Source organism: Neofelis nebulosa, chromosome 8 (genome assembly GCF_028018385.1).
Source record: "Neofelis nebulosa isolate mNeoNeb1 chromosome 8, mNeoNeb1.pri, whole genome shotgun sequence".
NCBI lineage: Eukaryota > Metazoa > Chordata > Mammalia > Carnivora > Felidae > Neofelis > Neofelis nebulosa.
This window is the reverse complement of record NC_080789.1, coordinates 96,197,258-96,223,186: the sequence shown is the minus strand read 5'-3', so window position 1 is coordinate 96,223,186 and position 25,929 is coordinate 96,197,258. Positions and strand designations below refer to the sequence as shown.

The 25,929-nt window shown below is 45.0% G+C and overlaps 2 protein-coding genes and 1 long non-coding RNA gene across 7 annotated transcripts in view; 2 read left to right on the top strand and 1 right to left on the bottom strand.

Moving 5' to 3' along the window:
- The window catches only part of BORCS5 (BLOC-1 related complex subunit 5), a 99,391-nt gene extending 86,522 nt beyond the window's left edge, over positions 1 to 12,869 (top strand). For all 4 annotated transcript variants that reach the window (XM_058743641.1, XM_058743640.1, XM_058743639.1 and 1 more), the window contains exon 4: positions 12,609 to 12,869. In XM_058743641.1, coding sequence (XP_058599624.1) covers positions 12,609 to 12,839 — 231 coding nt within the window. In that variant the 3' untranslated portion in view covers positions 12,840 to 12,869. The remainder of the gene's footprint in view (positions 1 to 12,608) is intronic.
- On the top strand, positions 12,870 to 25,301 carry LOC131519979 (uncharacterized). 2 transcript variants are annotated; one of them, XR_009265894.1, is made up of 4 exons: positions 12,870 to 14,013; positions 14,116 to 16,129; positions 18,403 to 18,560; positions 25,017 to 25,301. It is a non-coding gene; the product is annotated as an uncharacterized LOC131519979 (long non-coding RNA). The 2 variants fall into 2 exon arrangements; XR_009265893.1 differs by having other exon boundaries at positions 12,870 to 16,129.
- DUSP16 (dual specificity phosphatase 16) overlaps positions 19,513 to 25,929 on the bottom strand; it is a 95,657-nt gene continuing 89,240 nt past the window's right edge. The window contains exons 7-8 of the mRNA XM_058743635.1: positions 25,060 to 25,183; positions 19,513 to 23,260 (exon numbers count right to left, since the gene is read on the bottom strand). Coding sequence (XP_058599618.1) covers positions 22,084 to 23,260; positions 25,060 to 25,183 — 1,301 coding nt within the window. The 3' untranslated portion in view covers positions 19,513 to 22,083. The remainder of the gene's footprint in view (positions 23,261 to 25,059; positions 25,184 to 25,929) is intronic.

The window sequence follows — 25,929 nt, the reverse complement described above, 5'->3', positions numbered from 1 at the left end:
CCACATATTTAGCTTGGGGAACTGCTTAAAGGTTCTGAGAGCTCTCGCCTACCTTCCCGCCTAAACATAACACAGAGGGTAAGAAGGCACGTGGGGAAGTTGGGCAAGTCAGAAATAACTACTGGAACAAAGTGATGCCATTCAAATTCCTGAGGTCCTGATGCGTCTTAATTCTCCTGAAGACCCAAATAAAATGTGTGTCTTTAAGGAGGCATTTAGATACCTTGTTTGAAAAAAGGAAACAGGGTCACTTCAAAATGTCCATTATGTGGTAATCGATGCCATTCAGCCTGTGGTATACTTAATGAAAACATCGGTGACAGTCTGCCCATTGTTTGTTCCTTTCGCAACAGGAAATGGCAGACTAACAAGGACGGGGAAGGTTTATGTAATTCCAGAAGGAAGTAGAAACTGCGCACACTTTGGCCTGATATCCTCCTAATTGCAGATGTAGACCCACCTGAGCAGGTTCCTGTTCCTAATGGATTTGGAGATGTTTGATTTGACTTTGACATTCATTAGCAGCAGATTTGGGGGTTTCTTACGGACTGAAAAACTCGCAGGTCACAGTTTTCACACAGTTTAATTCGTTTTTGACAAGGTAGAACTAACTGTGGAGAAGGAAATGTCACTGGCCAACCTTCGTTCCTTGGGACCGTTGATGGTGACCGGGAGATCTGGAGCCCAGCCCTGGCTCTGGTGGTACCAGCCGCATGGGACTGCTCAAGCCCTGTGCAGTAGTCTCCATCTGTAAAGCCAGGGAGTGGGACTGATCTCCCAGGACCCTTGCAACCGGAACATTCTGTGTTAAAGCCCCCTTGGTGAGGTCAGGGATTGTGAAATGCTGGTACAAGTGAAACGTCAGAGTCCAAAGTGTACAAACAGACTTTGCCAGTGAAAATGTCATTACAGCTTATCTGCTGACAAAGTTCATTCCTTTTGGTCTCCTCTCAGTTTTTGTTTTGTAAATATCCATGCTATATCTGGTAATTTGTTATTTTGGCTCTTAAAAAAAATCGTGGTGGTTAAATTAGAAACAAAAGTGTTCTTTCACTCCACTTGAAAACTGTCAAAAGTTGCCATTTAAATGCATCTGTTAAGGATTTCAAAAAAAAAGTATTGAACACGTTGTTCAACATGGCATGTATTTAATTGAAATGACGTTCAAATTAATTAGCTGTGTCGAAAAGATGGGCAAAGATTAGGTGGAAGAGCGTGGGTTTGAAGTCTAGCTTCACTGCTAGTTCTGGCCCTGTGACCCCAGGCACATTTTGTGATCTGAGTCCCCAGTTCCACACCTCTAAGTAGGAGAGTGACATTTTCCCCATGGGACTTTTGTGAGGAACAAAGATAATGTGTGTGTAGTACGTAGTACAATGCCCAACATTTAATAGATCCTCAAGGGGTGGTGGTTGTCACTGTTATACATTATTTTATTACATTAATTAAAACAACCAGGGCATCACAGAATATTGTATACTGTGTTCTACCTCCCTACTCATCCTCATATGCACATAGATTACCAAAAGAAATAGTCCCACTACTGTGGATTTCAGTTTTTGTTTTTGGTAGATCCTGTAGACAGAGACTTTCCAGAGAGGAGTTCCCCTTCTTGTCTGATTTACAGATCAAAGGTATGGTATGAGAATAAATGGCAAAAGTTTACTTTTATAAGCTGTAAACTATTACAAACTACTGTCTTCAGAAAAAGGATCACTTTGGGGCGCCTGGGTGGCTCAGTCAGTTAAGCATCTGACTTCGGCTCAGGTCATGATCTCACAGTTTGTGGGTTCGAGCCCCGCGTTGGGCTCTGGGCTGACAGCTCAGAGCCTGGAGCCTGCTTCGGATTCTGTGTCTCCCCCTGTCTCTGCCCCTCCCCTGCTCACGCTCTGTGTCTCCCTGTCTCTCAATAATAACTAAACTTAAAAAAAAAAAAAATAGGATCACTTCAAAGTGTCCAATTTGTGGTAATTGTTGCCACTGATGTAATTAATGAAAACATCTTCCCATGGTGTGTCCATTGTGCAAGAGACAGGCATCCTAGAGAAGATTGCCACAGAGAACTCCCAAATCCTCTGTGGGAATGGTGATCTGAAGGAGGTTCAGAAACCCAGAAAACACAGAGTTGACCCAGAAAGGTTTTTGTCACACCCCAGCATACCCGTAACCTTCATAATCTGTCCGAATCTCCAGTAGGGGTCAAATGGTGGTGAACATGTGGTAGGGATAGAAGGTGGAGGGTCAGCCAGAACATGCCAGACTTTGGTGGAAGGGGCACTTGACTCTCTGAAGTGGAGACAGTCAGTCATGTGAGTCAAAGACAAAGTCAGGTGGTAACTGATGTGTGAAAGCCAGAGCAACTAAGCCCAAGCACAAGGTTCTGAGAGCAGAACAATTTTTTTTTTTTTTTGAGAGAGAGTGGGAGAGAAGGGTAGTGGGACAGAGAGAAAGAGTCTTAAGCAGACTGCACATTCAGCACAGAGCCTGATGCAGGGCTCAATCCTACAACCCTGGGATCATGACCTGAGCTGAAATCAAGAATCAGACACTCAACTGACTGAGCCACCCAAGTGCCCCAAAAAGAACAATCTTTTTTTTTCTTTTTTTTTTTTTTTAATGTTTATTTCTGAGAGAGCGAGAGAGAGCGCACGCGAGCAGGGGAGGGGCAGAGAGAGAGAGGGAGACACAGAATCTGAAACAGGCTCCAGGCTCTAAGCTGTCAGCACAGAGCCCAACACGGGGCTTGAACCCACGGACCACGAGATCATGAACTGAGCCTAAGTCGGACACTTAGCTGACTGAGCCACCCAGGCACCCCCCAAGAAGAACAATTTTAAGAAGAAGGTACCTCTGGTCTTGGTGGGAATGCAAACCGATACAGCCACTCTGGAAAACAGTATGGAGGTTGCTCAAAAAGCTAAAAATAGAGCTGTCCTATGATCTAGCAACCACACTGCTAGGTATTTACCCAAAGAATATAAAAATACTAATTCAAAGAGATACATACACCCCAATGTTTATAGCAGCATTATCTACAATAGCCAAATTATGAAAAATAGCCCAACTGTCCATAGACTGATGAATGGATAAAGAAGATGAGGGGTGTGTGTGTGTGTGTGTGTGTGTGTGTGTGTGTGTGTGTACGTGCATGTATAATGGAATATTACTTGGCCACAAAATAGAATGAAATCCTGCCATTTGCAACAACGTGGATGGAACTGGAGAGTATTATGCTAAGCGAAATAAGTCAGAGAAAGACAAACACCATATGATTTCACTCATATGTAGAATTTAAGAAACAAAAATGAGCATGGGGGGAAAAAAGGCAAACCAAGAAACAGACTCTTCACTGTAGAAGAAACTGATGATTACAGGAGGGGAGGTGGGTGGGGGCATGGTTGAAATAGGCGATGGGGATTAAGGAGTGCACTTGTGATGAGCACTGGGTGTTGCATGAGAGTGTTGAATCACTATATTGTACACCTGAAACTAATATTACACTGTATGTTAACTAGCTAGAATTTAAGTAAAAATGTGGAAAAAAAGAAGGTGCCTCCAGTCAGGAGTGAGATGAAGAATGCGGTCATTATGGGGTCAGTTAAAAAGAAGAAAAAAAGTAAATAAATGCAAACATAAAAGAACTGAAAAAAGAAAAAAAGAACAAGCAAGGAACTTTTCATGAAATTGCTGAGAACTCGATTTAGAGGTACCTCTCACTCTGACAGTGTACCCGTTCAGGGGTTTTTAGTATATTCACAAAGTTATTCCTCTAACACCACTAATTTCCAGAATATTTTCATCACCATAAAAAGAAACCCCGTATAAGTTAGCAGTCACTCCCCATCCCCCATTCTCCGATTTCCAGGCAACCCCTAATCTACTTTGTCTTTATGACTCACCTCTTCTGGGCATTTCACATGCATAGAATCATGTAACATGTGGCCTTTTGTGCCTGGCTTCTTTCACTTAGCATCATGTTTTCAAGGCTCATCTCTGTTGTAGCTTAGCTCAGTATTGCATGCCTTTTTGTGGCCAATAATATTTTAGTGTAAGGATGTACATTTCGTTTATCCATTCATCCATTGATGGACATTTTTGTTGTTTCTGCTTCTCGGCTATTTTATGAATGTTGCCATGAACACTTGTGTACAAGTTTTTGCGTGAACCTACGTTTTAGTTCTCTTGGGTATAATACCTAGGAGTGAAGTTGCTGGATTATGTGGCGCTTCTGTATTTAACTTTGGGGGAAACTGCCAAACTGGTTTTGAAGCAGTGCACCATTTTCTGTTCCCAGTAGCAGTGCACAAGGATTTTAGTTTTTCTGCCTCCTCACTATTGCCTGCCATTGTATTTTAGCCATCCTATTGAGTAAAAAGTGGTATCTGTTTGTGGTTTCGATTTTCAGCTCTCTAGTGACGAATGATGCTGAACATCTTTTCATGTACCTATTGGCCATTTGTACATCTTCTTTGGAGAAATGAATTGGCAGCAGCAGATTTTGCCCTTGGAACAGTACTAGTTTATATAGCTATGCTAATGCTCTCTAATCAGGAGAATTGGTAGTTCTGACATTTAGAAACGTGAAAGGGTGGGCCTTTATGTAAAAACACGGAAGCAGTTGCAAAGAAGGATGTCTGTCCAAAGGAAGAACAAAGCCAGGGCTGGATGTGGAATGTGAGAAGAAGGGCAGACAGCCCTTGCTTACAGCCTCAGCCCTTCATGGCCTCTGCTTCCCACCCCCCGCCCCCATTCCTAAATTGACCTCCTTGGGAAACAGGAACTTAAATGTAGAATGGGTGCAAAGAAAGTGAACTATTTATTAAGACCAAACAAAAATTGACTTTGAGGCTTAAGTTAACTGTGAGACATTATGACATTAAAAGCTGAACATTACTTTTAAAGTAATGTAACTTTTTTAAAGTAACTTTTTTAAAAATGTAATCTCATCTGAGTTCTTAAGCAGACCTTTTAACATTTTTTTGAAACTTAAGTAAGGGGGGGCGCCTGGGTGGCGCAGTCGGTTGAGCGTCCGACTTCAGCCAGGTCACGATCTCGCGGTCTGTGAGTTCGAGCCCCGCGTCAGGCTCTGGGCTGATGGCTCGGAGCCTGGAGCCTGTTTCCGATTCTGTGTCTCCCTCTCTCTCTGCCCCTCCCCCATTCATGCTCTGTCTCTCTCTGTCCCAGAAATAAATAAAAAACGTTGAAAAAAAAATTAAAAAAAAAAAAGAAACTTAAGTAAGGGATAGGAAAAGCAAGAGTCTTGATCATATAAACTTGAATTTTTTTTAACTGTGGTACACAATTTACCTACTCATTTTTCTTTTCACCTGTGAAAAAGTTAGTTTTAAGCTACTTTTGACTATCTTGTACATATCTACAGTTAAGGTTTTAGAATTTAGCAAGTGCACAGGATCGTTGTGAAGCGTATTGTATTATATAGCGTTCTAACTTAAAACTATAGACCTTTGTAGTATGTACTTCGAAAAGATCACCTTTACTTTGAAAAGGAAGTTACATCAAGCATTTAGATATCTTCCATAGGATGACCCGCCTGTGCCAAACCAGCATCAAAGCTTATTTTGTCAGAAAAAAAAAAAATGTTTTAAAGACTTTATTTTTAAGTAATCTCTATACCCAGTATTGGGCTCGAACCCACAACGCAAGATTAAGAGTCTGACGTGCTACCAACTGAACCATCCAGGCACCACTATCAGGAAATTATCTGTAACAACATTTTTGAAGCTATGGACTCCTGTTGGAGAAGGTGTCATTTATCAGAGCTCTTCTGCTTGCTGTCAAAATTTTTTTTGAAAAAATATATATACATGCATGTACACCTGTATATTTTTAACTTACCATGTTGGGTGGCACCAAAGAGTGGTAGGAGTTACTCATTCTCATGGCTGAACATATAAATCAAAAGCACATGGAAGGGCTTGTAGGTAAATAATGATTTTAGCCGTTATGGAGTATGAAGTGTTTCTGTCAGGAAACTGAGATGAGGAATGTGACTCTGTTGTAAGATTTTCAGTAGCAAAAGTTTGGAACAAAAATGACACATGTCAGCGAAAAACACAATGGTAAATTGTCATCTGGGTGACTGTGTAAGCCTTGAGGATAGTTAGTGTAACAGAGATGAGCCATAACAATAAACTCTCCCGCCTTTACAACAAAGATATATTGTGTCTGTTTGGATACCTCAAAATGTCATTTTTTTCCTGCCCTGATTTACTAAATTTACCCCGTTTTCCATTCATCATGTAAAAGGGGTCTCTAGACATAGTGTATTTCAGTTCACATATATGTTACAATTTGTGGCACTCTGTTTTTCTCGGGGCTCTCACACGCATTTTGTGCATGTGACCTCATGACTCCTCACATCAGCCTTCTGAAATTGGGACTATCATTATGCCCAGTCTAAAGGTGAAGAAGCTGAGGCTCAAAGAGGTTCAGTGACTGGTTCAGAGTCACAAAGGTAGGGGTGCCTGGCTGGCTCTGGTAGAGCCTGTGACTCTATATCTCAGGGTGGTGAGTTCAAGCCCCATGGTGGCCAGGGAGCTTACTTTAAAAAAACGTCACGAAGATAACGAATCACATGCGGAACCAAGATTTTGACCCAGTTCTGACACCACTGTGTTTATCTCTATGCTATATATAGTTGGTTGTAAATCGGGAATGATTACTCAGCCTCACATTAATTTTTTTTTTTTATGTGTTGCTTCCATCGAAGGCCACTCCTCACAGAGTGACTCAGTCACTCACTTTGAGCTTAGGAATGCCTTCAGATGTCCACTTAGGTCAATTGCCGTATCTGAACGGTCACTTCATACCTGAGGTAAAAGCTCTGGCTAAACCTTAGGAAGGGAACTACTGAGAATTTAAGGCAGTGGGTCTGAAAGCAACTGAGACCTGTTTTGCCACCCTAACTCAGTCAAGACAGGAGCTTCCGTGAAACAGGCCTCCCTGAGGTTAGCCGTGTAGCCTCACGAATAGCCACTTCTCACTTGACAGCAGTAACTATGTAGAGAAGGGGTGGGGTTTAGGATAATCTTGGTCATGAGCCATAAGCCTCCAGAGTTCTCAGAGTGATTTCAGAACTGACTAGAGTGTTTTTCCTTCCACGCTACGTCAGAGCTTTGCAAGGGAGTTCTTCTGTTGAGACAACTGTTTGGTTAACATCTAGCCACTCCTCTTTCTCCTTTTTGATTTTTCTTTCTTTCTTTTCTTGTTTCTTTTTTCTTTTTCAAGATTTTTAAGTAATCTCTGTACCCAATGTGGGGCTCAAACTCACTACCCCGGATCAAGAGTCACATGCTGTACCAGCTGAGCCAACGAGGCACCCCCTTTCTTTCCCCTGATCTGATCCCATTTCCAGATGATCTCCTGGAGGATTCTTCCCTGGCCCCCTCTCCCTTACCTTTCTTTTTAATAAATTCAGTTGATGTTCAGCTGATCAGTTGGAGGCTTACTTTCCTGGAAGAGGTCTTAATTCTCCTTTTGAAGATGTTAAAAGCTGATTCTTTTTTTCCCCTTAGAAATTCAGTCAGTGTTTCAGTGAGACAGAAGCCCCAGGGTAATATTCTTGGAAGGATCCCATATTTGGATTTTTTTCTTAATATTACATTGTAGGAGTTCTTTATATACTCCAGATAGGTCTGTTATCAGATATGTGTAGTGTAAATATTTTCTCTTAGTCTCTGGCTTGCTTTTTCATTTTCTTAGTGGTGTCTTTCTAAGAAAATTTTAACTTTTGATGAAGATTAGTTTAACCTTTTTTTTTTTTTCCTTTTATGATTAGTGCTTTTTGGACCTATCAAAGAAACCTTTGCTTACCCCAAGACAGCAAAGGCTTTTCTCCTGTTTTATGTATTCATTTTTTATTTATGTTTATTTACCTTTGAGAGAAAGAGAGAGAGACAGAGGCGTGAGCAGGTGAGGGGCAGAGAGAGAGAGGGAGACGCAGAATCCGAAGCAGGCTCCAGCCTCTGAGCTGTCAGCACAGAGAGCCCAATGGAGGGCTTGAACTCATAGACCACAAAATCATGACCTGAGCTGAAGTTGGACGTTTAACCGAATGAGCCACCCAGGTGCCCCTCTCCTGTTTTCTTTGTAGAAGTTTTATAGATTTAGCTACTATGTTTTAAGTCTGTGATCTATTTCATGTTAACTTTTGTGTAGGGGGTAAACTGTAGCAGTCCAGATTTAGTTTTCTTTCCATGTAGATATCAAGTTGTTCTAGGACAAATTATTGAAAAACTTTACTTTCCCCACTGAATTACCTTGGAAACTGTTAAAACAAAAAATCAATCAACCACATATGTTTAGATCTATTTCTGTATTCCTTGTTCAGTTTCATTGCTCTGTCTCTATGCTAATATCACACCATCCTGATTATTGTAGCTTTATACTAAGTCTTGCAATCAAGTACTGTAAGTCTTCAAACTTAGGGTTTTGTTTTTTTTTTTCAAAAATCTTTTGGCCATTTTGTATACTTAGAATCAGCTTATCAAATCCCTACCAAAAAAATCCCTTCTAGAATTTTGATTCAGATTGCAATTGATTCTATAGATCAGTTTGGCAGGAACTGACATCTTAATGATATTGAACCTTCCAATCCATGAACATGGTATACTTGTCTATTTTTTGAGATTTCTTTAATTTTTCACAGCAGAGTTTTGTATTATCAGTGTACAGGTCTTGTAGATATTTTGTTGAATTTTCCCTTGTGTAATTGTTGCTGCTGCAGTTGTAAATACTGTTTTTAAATTTTATTGTCCAGTTGTTCATTGCAAGTATACAGAAATACAATCGATTTTTGTATATTGGCCATGCATCTTGCAACCATGCTAAACTCACTTGTTAGTTTTATTAGTTTTTTGGTAGATTCCTTAAGATTTTTCTAAGTACACTATCATGTCATCTAAAGATTAGGACCCTTTAGGTATTCCCATGCCTCTTATTTCCTTTTATTGACTTATTGCACTGGCTAAGACTGTTCAGTGTTGAGTAGAAGTGATGAGAGTGGACATCCTTGCCTTCTTCCTGATTGTAGAGAGAAAAGTATCCTTTAGCACTGTGATGTTAACTGTAGGTTTTTCATAGATGCCCTTTATCAGGTTGAGAAAGTTTCCTTCTGTTTCGAGTTAGTGAAACTTTTCATAATTGAATTTGTCAAATGCTTTTTTTGCATTTAGTGACATGTCATATAGTTTTTAACCTTTCTTCTGTTGAAATGGCAAATTACTTTGCTTTCAGATGCTGAAAAAGCTTATATCCTTGAGATAAACTTCACTTGGTTATGATGTGTTATCCTTTTTATATATTTCTGGGTTTGATTTGCTAATATTTGGGATGTTTCTGGCAGTAGACTGACCAGGTGGGCAGATAATCCAAATAAGGTATTTGGAACAAGGTTGAGCATATTGTACAGATAACTAATGCCTTAGTAAAGCCTGCAGTTATGCCCACAAATAATTTCACCTTCCTTTTTCACCTGTCCTTGAAATGTACCACCATCAGAGACAGTCCATGCATGTGTAGGGCAGCATTGAGGTATGAATGTAAGAGTAAACAGTGAGTCCCTTGAGGGGAGGGAGTTCACCTCATTCATTTCTGTCAGTATAAGTTAAGTTAAATTGGTGTTACAGAGATCCAAAATTACCGTGACTGACACAGAATGGACATTTCTTCTTTCCCAGGCCTGGGACTGTTCTCATCCACACAGTCCTCACAGGGCGAAACTTCTAAGTCACTGCTCTACCAACCCTAGGACGTGACCTTACTTATTCTCATGGTCTAAGGCGGCTGCATCTGCATTCCAGCAGGAGCAGAGTGAAGGAAAGGCTAAAGAGGGAGGAGCAAAGAGTACGTGGCAGCTAAGTTTTAAGGAAGATACCCAGAAGCTGCCACAAGAGGTTTCCACACATACATACCACTGACTGGAACTCAGTCATGGGTCACAGCAAGGCATGGGTTTTGAGGCAAGAGCTGTGGAAGATAAACAGCCATTCTCTGTTTATTGGAGACTCGAGTAGGTTTTTTGTTTGTTTGTTTGTTTGTTTTATTGAAATGGATTTTCTGGAATGGCAAAGTTACGTTAATAAAGATAGTACAAAAGAAGAGTCATGTTAGTGTGCACAATAAGCTTTGGTGTCAGTAGTTTGGTTCTCAGTGTCTATATCCTTAGGACCTCGCATGCTGTATGGCACTCTGTCATACCAAGAATGTCTGTTGATTATATGCATTATATATATGCTTCCTTATTACAGTCTCTGCCCAAAAATAGAGGAAAGGTGAATAAGGATACGTTCCAGATTGTCAAAATGGTAAGGTGTGGAATTGCATTAGATAGTGACTTCCAACCTAAAGTCTGGTCAGATGTGCTGGAATGAGTCTGTACCGGCGGTTCACGGTGCCCACAAAGGTAGGGATTAGGGATCAGCAACATTGTTGCCTCGGGAGGGCAAAGGACAGGGACATGAGAAACAGGTATCACCAGTTCTGTTACACTTTTCCAGGTATTAAAGTCTTACTTTCACCAACGTGAGACTTTCCTTGCAGCGGTCAGAGAGAGTGGGAAAGGATTTAAAGGCAGTAACGCCTCCATCATGTTCTCTAATGCCATGCCACGTACCAGTTAGAATCTTATGCACAAGTCATGGCACGCTCTCTTGCGTAGACAGCGTGGGTGAAAGGAAGACGCTAGACTGAGGAGATCTGCGTTCTGGTTTTGGTTCCATCACAGTGAGACCTTGCGGGTCTCTCAGCCTCAAATTTCCTCTTCTGTGGTTTTTTTTCTTCCATGGACTGTCGTGGAATTGACTCGAGAGACATACTTACTGTCAGCCTGTATAAACAGCATGCTTGCACCGAGGCATTAAACATGGAATGGCTTTGGATACATCAGGCATGGGCCCCAGTCAGATGAGGAAATGTGTAGGCGAGGATATGTCATTTGAACAAATGCCACCGTCTGATCAGGTGTAACTCATGGGGGAAGTGGTTGATTGCCAGGGGCCTAAGACATGATAAGTTACAGTCTCAGAGGCCATTTCAGATAAACCTCCCGGGTGCCTGGTCTGGTAGAGTTGGGGGTGGTGAGGGCGGAAACACCACTGCCAAGTGAAATGTAAAAACGCACAATGGTTCTGAATGCCGGAGCGGGCAGTTCGGTGAGTGGGGCTGGTTCTCATGAGGATTTCAGCAAACTCCCACGTTGCCCGGTGTCTGTCGGAAGGCGGAGTGTTTCTAGGTGCCGGATTGAACTACCATCCTGAAAAGGCCCACGGTTGACTCTTACGGACCTTGTAACTTACTGGCCCACTACCTTCAAAGTGCTAAATGACCGAACAGGGTTGCAGAGAACCACCTGAAGGTAGAAATTGTTTCCACAGTATTGGGAGGTTGATGTTTTGTCTCTCCCTCCCTCCCTCCTCTCCCGCTAGCTGGGTTTTTGTTGTGGTGGTGGTTTTTTTGTTTGTTTTGTTTTTGGTCCTCTGGGCATTTCAAAACAAGTGAGGAAAGAACCAACATAGAAAAAACAAGCACTAAGTTCTTCTAACACCCCCTTACTCGCCATCCCTTCTCCATCTCCTCCCCACTGCCACACACACACACACACACACACACACACACACACACAGTCTAAAAAATGGTTGTTTTTTCTTGGGGCTGGCTCCTCTGCGTCTGCTTGTTTGTTTGGGTTTTTATCACACCATTTCCAGGGGCTCTGGTCATGTGTAGTAGATGCCAGTACTTTGCATGAGGCTGGGACGCTGGGAAGGGGCATGTTCCTGGAATAGACGAAAACGAAGGGCTGAAGTAGCCTTTGAACTTAATTTAAGGGTAGAACTTGGAGTCTTAGTAGTTTGGCTGTTTCTTCCCTACACAGGAGGAGGTGGATACAGGCACCTGACATCCCGGAGGTTCCCTCCCCCACTTTCATCCAGATAATAGGTTCCAAAGAACTTCACCAGGAGAAGAAAATAGTCACAAAATGGTTGCCCAGAGCCTAACCGTCATCCCACTGGTGGTGGGGGGGGCATGAAGCAGTCTGCCTGGCGGCATTGTGGTCCGCGGTCCGGTCGTGAGCCTTGCTCGTCAAGGAACGCCACCCCTGCCCCTGTGTCCCCTGCCCCCAGCCTACTGGCTGCAAGGAAGAGAGGGAGGGCTGAGGAATGCATTTGGAGGCACCCCTGAACCCCGATAGTCCCGCGTTGGATGCGCTCTCTCATTTCATCCTCGCGGCAACCCTGCATCTTGGGAATCCGTTCCCTGTTTTTTGCAGATACGGGCCCTGGGACAGAGGGAAGTATCACCTCCAGCGGCAGAGCCACATTCAAACCCTGGCCTTTATGTAGAGAGAGAGAAATCTGAGGGTCTCCACAAGGTAGAAGAGGCTCACGTGCCCACCACAGAGCCAGAAACCATCATCCCTTCGTCCCCGTCCAGGGGTGACTGTGGGGCAGCGGTCGTCAAGCTTCATCAGGAGGGGTTTTAAATCCCCCCAGCGCCGCCTCCTGACCTGTGGGGCTCACGCTGGACCCCGATCCTCTCGGGAGGATTTGGTTCATCTGGGTTTAACGTATTGCACTTCTCTCCCTCCACAGATGGATTTGTCCGTAGAAACTCTCTTTAGCTTCATGCAAGAGCGCCAGAAAAGATACGCCAAATATGCGGAGCAGATCCAGAAGGTCAATGAAATGTCCGCCATCCTCCGCCGCATCCAGATGGGCATCGACCAGACCATGCCCCTGATGGAGCGGCTCAACAGCATGCTGCCCGAGAGCGAGAGGCTGGAGCCATTCAGCATGAAACCCGACCGAGAGCTCAGGCTGTAGAGCTGCCCGCCCCCTCCTGCCAGGCTGGGCTGTCGCCTGGCCCCACCCCAGCAGGGCCCCGAGGGCGAGGACGGCTGGAACCAGAGGACCCTGATGTGACTGGATCTCGAAGCTGGTGGGAGGCTTCGGTTCTCCCTGAAGGTCTGACGCTGCCCTCCCCACCCCTTTCCTTGAGGCATTTTTTTCCGTTTGCAAAACGAACCAAACCAAGTCTCGGTGCTAACCGAAGCTGGAACATTTGAATTATTAGGAATCTGTTACAGGACTCTGCATTGGGAATTGTTTTTATTTCGTTTAGGGTTTCGTTGTGTTTTTAGTTGGAAGCGCGTAGTGTCAGGTCTAGCTTGCGGAGTGAAAACACGGAGAGGAGGGGAGAAATGTTCAAAGCAGCTCTGTGTCCTCAGTGTCCTCAGGCCGTTCTCCTCCGCAGGCTTTCCGGGGTCTGAACTGCAAACATAAAGAACTAATTTGCTCCAGGTCTCGGTGTTGTTACTGTTCCTGCCCTGTTTACATCACATCGGGTCTTTATCTAGGGCACCTCTTCCTGCACTTGTGGTATTTGTTGGTGCGCTAGGTTACGGTGTCCCTCACATGTTGTCATCAGAAACTGAACACTTCCTCTCAGCATCCTCACAAGGTCCGCCTTCCCCCCCCCCCCCCACAACTGGTTTCCTTGATGCACGCGTAGTTTAGGATTCTTTTTATCACATCAGCACTGGCGAGGCTCCGAGTTTTGTAACATGGCTTTAACCGGCATTTATTTTACTAGCCTGGAAAGCCTGTGGTGTGGTCGGGGTTTGACCTGCCTACAGCAGATATTTATTGAGCCCACTCGATGTGTCTGACGCTGTGCCCTGAATACAAAAATGTCTGGGTAGTCCCCGCCCTTCTTTTCTGAAGACACAAAACTTAGAACGCTACTGAATTTCTATGGGAGTTTGGGAACTGAACTTGAGTAACCACACAAGTTCTTAGAGCACGTCATAAATGTCCCCATGGAAGAAAAGACTGAAGACACAAAGAAATGGAATGTAGGAACAGAGCGAGGCGGGCAAGTGAGACCAAGCGCTGGGGGACACGGGGACGCCTCTGGGGCCAGCCTGTCATGCACCTGTGCTCCCTTTATTCCTTCAACCTTTACAAGGCGTTTCTTAGACGTCAACAACAGCCTTTGGTATATTTATAAGATTAAAACGGGTCCCACTTAATTTAGCGTATCTTGGGTAAACTTGATCTGACTCTAATCTCGGATTTTAATCAGATACTATTTTGTAAGGTTCTTAGAACCCAGAATAAAATGTGGGACATAAAACAACTGGATGACAGAAGATACATGAGCAAACTAAGCTAAGTAAAAAAATTTTTTTTAATTCAGACACAGGAAAAAAATCAACTGCTTCTAGGATTTTTAAGAAACATCCCCAAAATATCAAGATTGTTCATTCCTCTGAGCTGGAAAGACAAGATGGGCCAAGGACAGAGGTCAAGGTGCATCCAGCTTTTCCAGAGGGCAACCTTCAGATCGCATTTCCGCCTCCATGGGACCCGATGCCCTTCCTTCCCCAGAAGGAAGATGGGGTAGAGATGTCCCGCCTGAGGCGATGAAGGGGTCGGAGGGAGTCGTGGGGGACTTGGAAGCCATGTGGTGGGGAGTGAGGACTTTGTTGGGCCGCACTGGTGGAAGAAGTTTGTGTTTCTAATGCCTTTTGATGGTCAGGTTTACTGGGTCTTAAACCATTTCTAGAACAATTTATTAGAGGGTACAAATCAAGAAAGACATTCTGTTTCTTAGAAACCTATTAATAGCTAAGGTTAACGGGAGGGCAACATTTAATGAATAATGTGTCTTCCCTCTGATGGGCAAATACACATGCACATGTGTATCATGTAGTGATTTCTATCATGTAGTGAATTTCCATATAATTGAGGATCTCGTTCTGAACTACATTCTAATCCATTGATCTTCCAATAGCATTTCGTGCTGTTTTTCATTTTTTCATACTGTGTTAATATAATTTCACAATACATTTTAATACCTGTTATAGCTACTAGACTCGGTGCCCCCTGCGCTCATTACGGTCTTCGAACTATTTGTTAGTTTCAAATTGGCAGAAATTGGTTTTTGCAAAAAAAAGGAGTGCAAGGAATACTTCTGTTCCCTTTGCCGAGACCTACAGGAAGTGGTGTTTGTAAGCCACGCGCATCATGGTCTTTTTCTGAGTTCCTGGCGTGTGCAGAACCCAGCTCTGAACGCAGGGCCGTGCCTGCAGCTTTCAGAGAACGAAGAGCTCTGAAAACAGCTCAGGGGTCAGGTGCTCTTACCATCACCGCACTTAGTACAATTTACAAATACAAGGGCAGAACAAATAAAAGGAGACACAGACTAAGCCTCCTGAGGATGGAGCTTTCTCACTGCGTTTCAATAGTTCAAGGCATGAACATGGCAGAAAGGCAGACCTAACACGGCAGGAGAAAATTCTCAGCCAGCCAGCTCTCCATCCAACTCGTTTTCTTATGAAGAAGTTAGACAAGAGCACCTGGCTGGCCCAGTCGGTGCAGCATGTGACTCTTGATCCCGGGGTCGTGAGCTCAAGCCCCACGTTGGGTGTAGAGTTTACTGGGGAAAAAAAAAAAATGCATAAAAAGACAAAACGATTTGGGTCCTGAGTACATAGGGGCTTATGTACCACAGGCAAATTCGGTATTTTCTTTTTTAAGAGAATTCCAGTTGATCTTTGTGGTGTGGGGTGTTTTGGCAGCGTTGTCAACTTGGCGAAGCTGAACTGTTTTCCAGAATTCCCTTCCCTATTCATTTCTGGTTAGGTAGGGGGTGGCCACAAGAGAAATTTGCACGAATTTGGAAGCGGACGGAAAGCCGTAGCCGTGCTTACTTGCTGAAGGTCGCTGGACGCCGTGCCCTGTTGCACCTCGTGCACGTTTTCGCAGACCCCGCTGCACCTTCGGTGGGCGCAGCGGCCGGGCTCTCGGCTCCTCCGGCCCCCACAGAACTCTGCCTCCGGTTCTTCCAGATCAGGGGTCAGGTATGAATCTAGCTTCTCCTTCAGGTCACCTGCAGCAGGAGGACAAAGGCTTAGAGGAGAGGCCAGCGCGGGTCCGGCCAGCAAGAGGCAGATGCGGGTTCCCGCTAGTGGCTTGCAGGCTCCAGCTGTCCCAGCGCTCCCAGACCGCACTGCCGCCTTCTTTCCGGACCACCCGCCCAGGGACTTCAGGTGAACAAGCAGCAGCTGAACTGGGGCTCTCTTACCAGCATCTGTAATTCAGTGCTGCAGGTCAGTCCTTTAACAACCCCCTGATTCTCTATCACTCCTAGTGGCTCTTCTCAGATGGATGGACCCCTGACTGGTAATGTGCAATACCAGTCTTTTACCTCCTCGGGATTTGATCTTTTCTGAAGGATTCTGGGAATCTGATTTGCCAGAGTTCTGCTGGCTCTCTGTCCCTCAATGCCCAGTGACCCATCTGGACCCTACAGGATGCTTCGGGGATAAAAAGGCAACCGGTTGTTGTCAGAGAGCCGGGCTATCCGTTTCCAGCCTTGAATCTTGACACATCACTTAATTTCCCTGAGTCTGTTTCCACCTCCCTACCGTGTGAGCTGGTCTGGGTGGGCTCGCAGGCCCCTGCCTGCTCCAGGATGCCACTTTTGTGACAGCGAGGGGCATCTTTAGCTGCTGTCTCTGAGCAGTGGCCCTTGGTTTTGGTAGTGACTTTAAATTACGAGCTCCCAACAGAGAGCGTCTTTCCTTCTCTTTATTAATTAGAAAGTGTCCAGCGGCTCCCCTCTTTTGAGAATCTGTTTTGCATACCGATCTATGCATCTCTACGAACACTGTCAAATAGGTCCCTAGACTGCAGGCTCCTTGCTTGACTCGAAGTAGGAGGCTGGTGGAAGCTGGCCTTCACCCCTTGTATTATGTGCATGGAAGTTTCTAGTAAATGAATTGTGGGCTTGGGGTGCCTGGGTGGCTCAGTCATTAGGCATCCAACTCTTGGTTTCGGCTCAGATCATGATCTCATGGTTTGTGAATTAGAGCCCCCGCATCGGGCTCTGCGCTGACAGAGTCAAGTCTGCTTGGGATTCTCTCTTTCTCTCTCTCTCTCTCTCTGCCCCTCTCCCTACTCGAAGTGAATAAATATTTTTAAAAAATCAATTGTAGGGTTAAGAGCAAGTAATAGTGTAGGCTTCATGAGAGCCTATATAATTATACAGATGTCATGTCTTTGTTTCCCTTAAAATTCTGTCATTCTTTGGAACATAGTTTATATTCTTGGCCCAGAGTATTTGACGAAATGAATTTTGGGGACTCCGTATCCAGAGATACAGGAGTGCACTCAAGAAATTAGGTGGGTTTTTTATTAAAAAAATATCTTCTAGGTATTTCTTTGCTTCTTTCCACTGACCTAGGAAGCAGGTTCATTACGACTATTACCAAACATGCTGTTTCCAAGGTTACGTAAAGTAATGGCCCTGGGGGACTGACCTGTGCCACCGCTTTTGTGGATTTGTAGAACTCACTTAGCTTTGGCATTTCCCTCAGCAAGTCCCGGGACAAAACCAGGAATCTTCAGAAATGAGAGCCGTGAGCAAACACGTTTTAAGAGTTGAAATTGTCTTCCCAATTTGTTTATACCTCAGCTAAACCGAGACCTACACCATGCAGTAGGAAATTACTTAAAATGCTGATCCTGAAGACTGAAGGGTAGAGTGAAGTGACAGTTTTGCTTCTTGGGGGACGTTTTAGGTGAACTGTTCTACATCCCGAGAGAAGATGTCATTGCTGTAGGCTGATTTGTAATGAGGAACATTTGATTTTTTGCACACACACAGGGCATGTAGCTTCCATTCAGATGCCCCAACTACAGAGGGGAAGGGTGACCAGATAACTTATCCACAGGCCTCAGACCAAAAAATAAAAAAATTTGGCAGCCAGACCTAATTGCTTACTAGGGGACCCAGTATCTCATGTGTCGTGCTGACGTGTGCCCATTGCTCTCAGGAATCTGTTCTGGGTTATCGGTGTCAGCGTGAGACCCGAGGGACCTTGCTAATGACCCATTTTCTTCACCAGTCGAGGCATATTCCTACTGCCACCTTTTATTTTTATTCTACAGCGAGGCAGGATTCATGCCAAAAGCTTTGGTGAACCAAGTACTTTAAATTCAGCCTTTGAAACTGTCCCAGTTCCCTTGAGCAGAGAGAACCCCGACCACAGCCGAACTGACCCTCTCCAAGCCGCCCTGTTTGCCTGTGACTCTGCTCCTGCGAGGTCCCATTCAGCATTTCCTGTGGGACCGCGTTTCCACTGACTTTTAATGTTTTGGCTAGAACCAGTGGAATGAAGCTTCTTTTTACATAAACCCGATTTGATGCCCCTGCACATAAACAACGTGATTGACTTGTGAACATCTTCCAAGGTAGTGACGTAATTTTCCAGTTGATTTCGCAATACTGTAGGATATAACCAAGCATAATTACGCTGCACAAGGATGAATGGGCCTCACGGAATGCTAGAAATAACTCCCTTCCCTCTTCCATTTATAGATGCGGAAGAGTAATATTCAGAGAAAAGCACCTCGACAAATTTTACTAGACCTAAAACATTTCTGCCTTGCGTCCGAGGACAAAACCAGACGGGATTTAAAAGAAAACGGCAGTGAAGGCTTTGAGGGTAAAGAGTTGCTGTCGTCTGGCCCCATAAGGTACACCCTCCCCTTCCCATCTAGACCTTCCCGGTTTCCCCTTAGCCCAAGCCCTGGTCTAATTTTTGTTGTCAGACCCAGACTAGTCTCCAGCACTAGCCTGCCCTTGATGGTCTCTCAAGAGGCCCCCGGTCAGTGCGTGTACGTACACCTTCTCATCCAAAGCCTGTCACTCGAACACCTGCTGCCTCAAGCCACCGTCTCTGGAGGCAGATTTATTCTACACCCCCTTTTCTCTCCGGTGCCCAACGCTGGTTCTTTGCAAGGTCCTGGCCAAGTCTCTGCCCACCCGGCACAATCCTTCTCACTTACAAATATTTTCTTAAATTTAGCTTCAGCTCAGAAGCCTGTCACAACCAACTTAAATGACATCACCTGTAGTTCTATTATTCCAAGATAATATGCTTTATTATGAAGCATATTGGTTTATAAATGTAAATGCTTTATTCCCTTGATGCATAATTATTGACACACTGATGGGACTAAGCTGCTAGTCTCACATATTGTCACGTGCAGTGTCATTTATAAGCAGAGGGGTCGTTGAGATGTACGTGGCAAGGATGCAGAACAGATCTTTAATAACTTCCTCAGTTTTCCCCACAAGAATTCTAAAACCACATATACATCCCATTAGAATGTACCACAAACGTGTATCTGGTCTTCTTCCTCCCCTGTACCTGTTCTTGATACAGTCAGCAAATATTCGCTGGGTGCCTGGGGTTCTGCACTGTCGTGGGCATGTGGTGTGCATGTTAGAGAACACGGGCCAGCATGGCGCCCTTAGCCAAGCGTCCCGTGTGAATGATGGCGCACATACTACATCCGACGCCCCCACCACGTTGTCTTCAGCCAAGTCCTCTCTGCCGTGAGAGCAGGACAGGTTCCGCCAAGCCCTCCTTTTGCAACTTGGATGTTGCTCTTCCCACCGAGTATAGTTGCAAGGAAACAGTCCTTCTCTTATTTATGTATAAACAGGTACCAGTTTTGATTTTATTTCATATTAACATACATGAACATCAAAATGAGAAATGCACAATTTAACCATTCGGCGGCATCTTACTCCAGAAGAACACTATATTCATATTAAACATTTATACAGTCTTTCCACCTAACTTGACAAATGTTCTAAGCCATTGTCCAGCATTTCTCACACAGAAGTCTAGTTTTGCTCTTTAGAAATCACCATTCAGTATCACCCCGGTAGCCTCCGGGGCTTCCCCAAGATCACGGACTCGAGAGAGCCAGCCACCCCCGCCCCCAAGCAGCTCCAGGGCTTGCCCCTGAGGCATGGCAGTCTGGATCCCAAGAACTGATTATTTGACATTCGCAATCAAGGACTAAAGGTTTTAGTGTCTGACTACATCATCATAGGAAGGAAGGGAACCGTGGCCAAGAGAAATCCCAAATGACGGAAGGCAAATTTCTGCCCAGAGAGGTGTTAAAACCAAGCCCCCCCAACCCTCCCGGGACATACCTAAGATTGGAGCTGTTCCTTTCATTTCTCAGAAATGTTCCACGGTTGTGACCAGACCCTGGAAGAAGGGTGTGTGTATACGTAACACGTCTAAAATTACTCTGTGAAACCTGGAGAATGTCTGGTTACATCCCAAATTTAAATGTATGTGGAAAAACTCCGATCATTGAACAGAACTTTTTCAATGTAATGACAGTGACTTCCCTGTGCGGTGTCTTCTCTTCCTGCCTTCTTTCTACACCCAGATCACAGCGCGTTATTTGCGCACAACCAGTTAGGTTACGCGAAGCTCAGCATCATCATGAACAAGTCAGCTTTGAGTCACGCCATTCATTCTGTGCTGGTTTCAGCAGTCATCACAGGAAACACAAAGTCACATACTAGTCAAAGGACTATCCATTTCTCGAACACAGAAAAACCTGAGATATGAGTCAGCAACTAGCTACACTTACAGTAAAGAACGACAACCCCCCCCCCCCCCAAACACACACACAAAAGCTGCTGACGTGAATTAAGGCTTCAAAAGAGGGCCATACTATAGTTGACAAGACTCAAGCCAGGGAGTTTAAAAGCAGGTATGTACTAACACTTGTATCCTTGTTCCAATCACCTATTTTCAGCTGCCAGGATTGATTCCATACAGTGATTGTAGGTCAAAGGCTGAGAGACCACGTTGGTCCTGCTCCATTTTGATGTGTCCCTTCTACTGAAAGAATACTGGGGATAGTTTCTGAGAATAGCTTGGCTGTAGCTTTCCACTCTGCTCACAACGAATCAAATCCAACCACCTTCCCCTCACCTTCCTATACTGTGTTATTCTGAACACTCCTTACGTCACCAGCCTCTCAGCCCTATTAGTAAATCAGAAAGGGAATCACAGAACTACCACCCTCATCACGTGCTGAGGAGAAAACCATCGAGAAAAAATTGAGTTTCCTGCTTCTCCTCAGCAACGTTAGTTCTTTAATATTTCCATAGTTTCTCCCTCTTGGTAGTTTCCTATAACATTCTACCTGTTAGATTTTTACAAAACTTATATGTGCAGTGAGACCGAAATGGAAAAAACTGTACTCTGGCTGAGAACTCGAAAGTTCTGCTGCTCTGCTACCGACCCAAGTACATCTCCATCTGGCTGAAACCAAGGTAACAACACCGTTCTGAACAATTCTCGGATTTACAGGGAGGGAGGTAGACTTGTTTAGCCTCCCGACCTTAGCTTCAGTCATTATGCTGCCAGATCCCTGGCCGTTAAGTGGAATCCTAGATGGTTTCCCTTCTCTTCATAAGCTGAGAAGAAGAAAACAAGGTACCACCTCCAACCAGGCCCTACTGGAAATTTGTGCAGAGATAGTCTGAACTGGTCTGCAAAGTGTGCCTAGCTACCTACCTACCCACAAGGCCTAGGACACAGGCTACCAGACTTGGTAGTGGTGAGAGCCCCGACTTGCAGTCTGAGGTACTGGGTGTGCTCCGAAGGAGACCATGGCAAGGCCCCTAACGGTCTGTCCGGCAGAGTGATGCGCGCATCAGCTGCCGGGTGAGCGTGGACGCGTGAATCCGCTTTGGATGCGATCGTTTCTCTTGCGTTTACCATGAGGTTCTGTCCCTAATGGGGTCTACCCGCCCGACCCACGAGCTGGCTCAGTCTCAGCGCTAAGGTGCACTACGGAAGGGACAGGACAGAGACTAGTGCTTGAGATCTCCTGTGGCACGACACGAAAATTAAATGGTAGGGGATTCTGTCCTCCAACACCAAATACAACCGGATTTAGGAAGAACAAGAGGATGTGCAATTTGCTGCAAAGTTTCTCATCTGTCTAGGAGGAAATCTAGCATTTGCCCTTCCACTTTCGTTGAGAGATGTGTCAGCTGATCTCTCAAGTGCAGGTGTGGAGAGACACCTGTGTTGATCCATCTTTTGCTTTTACACCATAGCTCCGTTTTCCAAAAATATATATGTATGTACATATATATACTTCAGATTTACAGGGAATATTTTTTTGTGAACAAGACAAACATTGTCAACAGAAGTCACGAGTGTCTGTCTCCTCAGGAGACCTCAATGATCTCCATGCTGCCTGAAAAGCTAGACTGGCTGCCCACCTTCCCCAGCTCTTCCCGCGACCTGTTCTCGGACATGATGCTCTCGCCAAACTCCATCTGGCAGCTTCTGCGTTTAAACTGCTTTTCAAAGGGGCTCTCTTCGTGCCAGCTCCGCCGCGAGTCGGGCCTGTCGCCCGGCTTGTGCCGCCTGCGCACGGAGTTCGCTTGGTCGCTGCCGGTGGGCAGCTGGCTGCAGCTGTAGGCCGAGTAGCCGGCGCTGCCCCCATACACGGCGGAGGCAGAGTAGAAGCGCGAGGGCTCCGTGGCAAAATACCAGCTGTTGGCCAGGGAAGGGGCGGAGGTCTGGGGAGCCAAGATATCTGAGTGCCAGCCCTTGAGGCCCAGCCCGGCGGCAGACTTGGCGAGGTGCTGCTGGCTGGCGGACAGGCCCAAGAGGAAGCTGGTGTGGCAGTTGTCCTCCACGCTCCCGCTTCGGTGCAGCGGGGAGAAGAGGGACCGCTGGGCGGCGCCACCGCCCGTCGCTCGCACCGAATGCAGCCGCTTGCCCTGGCTCTCTGCGGGCCTGACGGGCTGAGGCTTCTTGGGGAAGTTGGCTTCCTCCTTGTCGGGGCTGGTTTCTGGAGTCTGCTCCGACACCTCCTCGACCGGAGAGAACTGGCAGAGCTTGCCGGTCCCATCCAGAGCCGCGGAGGGTTTGTAGTATTCCAGAGCATCCTCTGATGAGGGGAAACCGTGCAAGGATGCGGCCACGCTGGCCGAGTACGAGACGGACTTGATGTCCAGAGAGAAGGAGCGCTTGAGCTTCCTGCTGTCCTCCAGCTTGCCGGACGGCAGGTGCAGTCCGCTCAGCGCCTGGACCAGCGGGCCGTCCTCCGGCAGCGGCGGCTGCGAGCCGGGAGCGCCGGCAGGGTGCACGGGCCTTTGCCCTGCCGCCTCTGAGGTAGCGGAGTTGGCACAGGGTGGACCGAGGCACATCTCACTCTTCTGTCCGCCCTCGGAGACCACGGGCACAGGTTCATTTGGCTTCTCCAGGTGCAGCAGCTTGAGTTTGCTCTTTGGCCCTGATGTGCCGGTCTGGTTCTTAATCTTCTTCTCGTAGTCCAGGAGCTGGCCCAGAAAATTGAAGTTTGGAGATATGGTAGGTCTTTTTTCTTTCACAAATCTATGAAGAAACAAAAACCTCAAATTTTACAACTACACTTTATCTTAAGAACAGTGTTAAATTCAGAGTACTAAGTGAATAAATAAGATAGGAAAATATTAGAGCCTCCCAAATACCTATGGAAGATGATTAGCTTAAAAGTTCAAGGTGGAGAATAAAAGGGCCTTTGCACTGGGACAGCTTTATACCACGTCCTTGGAGCATGCTAGAGAGAGAGGGCCCAGGGCCCAGAAGCTCTAGTTTTAGCCAGCTTGTTTCCAAGGACCCAAGGTTTCCAATGCAACAGATAAGAAAGGATTCCGTCCTCCCCACCAACTCAGGCTGGTGCTGCCCTCAGAAGTACGGTGTGACAGCCACTCTCCCACTTCAGTTTCCCAATATCAGGCCTTCTCAAAGTCCTCATAGTCACTTCCTCAGGACATTTCATATGTTTATGAAAAGCAAGTATCAGATGGCCACAGCCTCAAAGCACACACCTGAGCTCCTTCTCTTTGTATCCAGCACGACAGCCAGCATGACAGAATCATCAGCCGTCAGCTGGCCTCTGTGTGCTAAGCACTAGGCCAATGCATTAAACAGAGTATTATATTCGGTTCCCCAAACTCACACAGCTGGAATTCAAAACCAAGTCTCATGTCTGCATCCATTTTTGTAACCACTGTGTTAAAAAAGAATCTTCAAGGGGTAAAAACTAGTAATAAATAGCTTTTCTATTTAATTGTGGAAACACAGACTCCTAGAGATAGTGGACAAATCCTTCGATGGTTTCTAACCTTCATGGACACACCTCAGAAGATGCAGGAGTGAAACTACATTGAAAATTTGTATTTGAATATGGTGAAAAATCAAACTCCTTGGAGATCAAGTAAACCTAAAGCAAATTAACAAAGCCAGAGACAACTGGCTCAACTGTAACAAGTACAAATGCAGGGTCCTCATAGTAAGACTTCGTAACATGACACAAAAGTGCTTTTGCTTCTGGTTTCTACACGGTACCAGAAGACTTTTAGGGAGAAAAGCCTGAATTGAGGACAAGGGAATTAATGCAGACAAAGGGAGGGTCCTTCTCCTCCAGTCTCATTCCTCAAATGAGAAGCTCTTCAGGTAACTCATTTCTTCTTTCCAAATTTTCCAATTTGAGAAAAAGTCCAGTTGTCACAATAGGCCTGCTTCCCGCATCTATATTTATGGCCGTTTATCGCATGAAAACCAATCCCCGCTATCCACGCAGGGGATCCGGATTCACCCATCCAGATTCACCGGTCCTCACGCCCATGTCACTTGCCTGCCTTCCATCTGACCAAGGGTGGGGGGAGCAACCCGGGCCAAATGCAGAATCTGGGCTACTCTAGAATGAATGGAGGAAATCCCACTCAGTGAATGGATTTTGACAATAACTTGGTCTTGTACTTAGGGTTTTTCCTCACAGTGATAAAAGCACAAAGTTTGAAGCAGAAGTAGGAGTTCTATAATGGGTATCCTGCTGGAGCATTTTTCTCCTATGTACTTCCCCAATTAGGAAAAGATACAAACTCACTTAACAGGGTAGAGATCTGTTTAGATTTGTTGTTCCTTAAAATTAAAAAGTAGCTGCGGATGAATCTGACACAGTTCAGGTGGAACTCATGCTGACTTATATTCTTCTCTAATCTTTGAAAAACCATTTAAAAATGCAGTCACCTGTGAAGAATGTAACTAAAATAGTCCTGTTTTGCTGTAATTTGGCTACCCACCCTCCTCTCTCTTCATGTCTCAGGTCCAGTGAAAACCCAATCCACAAGGCATATCCCTGTCCTCACCTGTAAGCTTCGTCTAAGGACATGTTCATCCTCTTCATGATGTAGGCGATGGCGATGGTGGCTGAGCGAGAGACGCCAGCTAAGCAGTGTACCAGGACACATCCGTTGCAGGCTTTTGCTTTCTCTGCAGGAGTCAAATTCGAGAAGGGTCACCGTGAACAACTTTGTTCAACAGTGAGATCTTGTTGCCATTTGCTTACTTGCATCTGATAACTCAAAGTAAATCTCCTGTATTCATAATATTCTTCCTTTCAATAGTTTTTAAGGAGGTAAGGGAAGATAATTTCCCCCACCATTTACATACAGGACCAAATGGAGGTTGGTCCCAATATGTTAATAAGCAATGAGTCCCCTACTCAAGATCGCCTCTTACTTGGTACATTTCCCAATGTGTTTTTTACATTATTGTTTTTAATTTTAATAATTTTCCTTGAGTATAAATCCTACATTGTGATGACATGATTCCATTTGTTTAGTGTAGAGAATTTCATAATTACAGAGAAGTATAAAGAAAGTAACACCCCAAATCTTAAGATTTAGCTAATATTTTGTTTACCCATATTGTCTGACACTCCCAACTTTTTTCTAGTTATGTAAGAGACACTAATTTTTTTTCCAGTTTTGAGATATAATTTTCGGTTTTGAGATATAACTGACATATAACATTGTATTTTAGGTGTACGGTATAATGATTTGCTACGTATAAGAGGTATTACATTTTTAAAAATATTTTCTCATTTCAAACATATGTGCCATACCTTACTAACTTAAAAAGCAGGAGGGAGAAAGACTTTATCACGATAGCGCATCAGAAAGCAAAAAGATACCAGGTCAAGCTACTTTTAAAATGCTGACTCATAGAATCTTTCT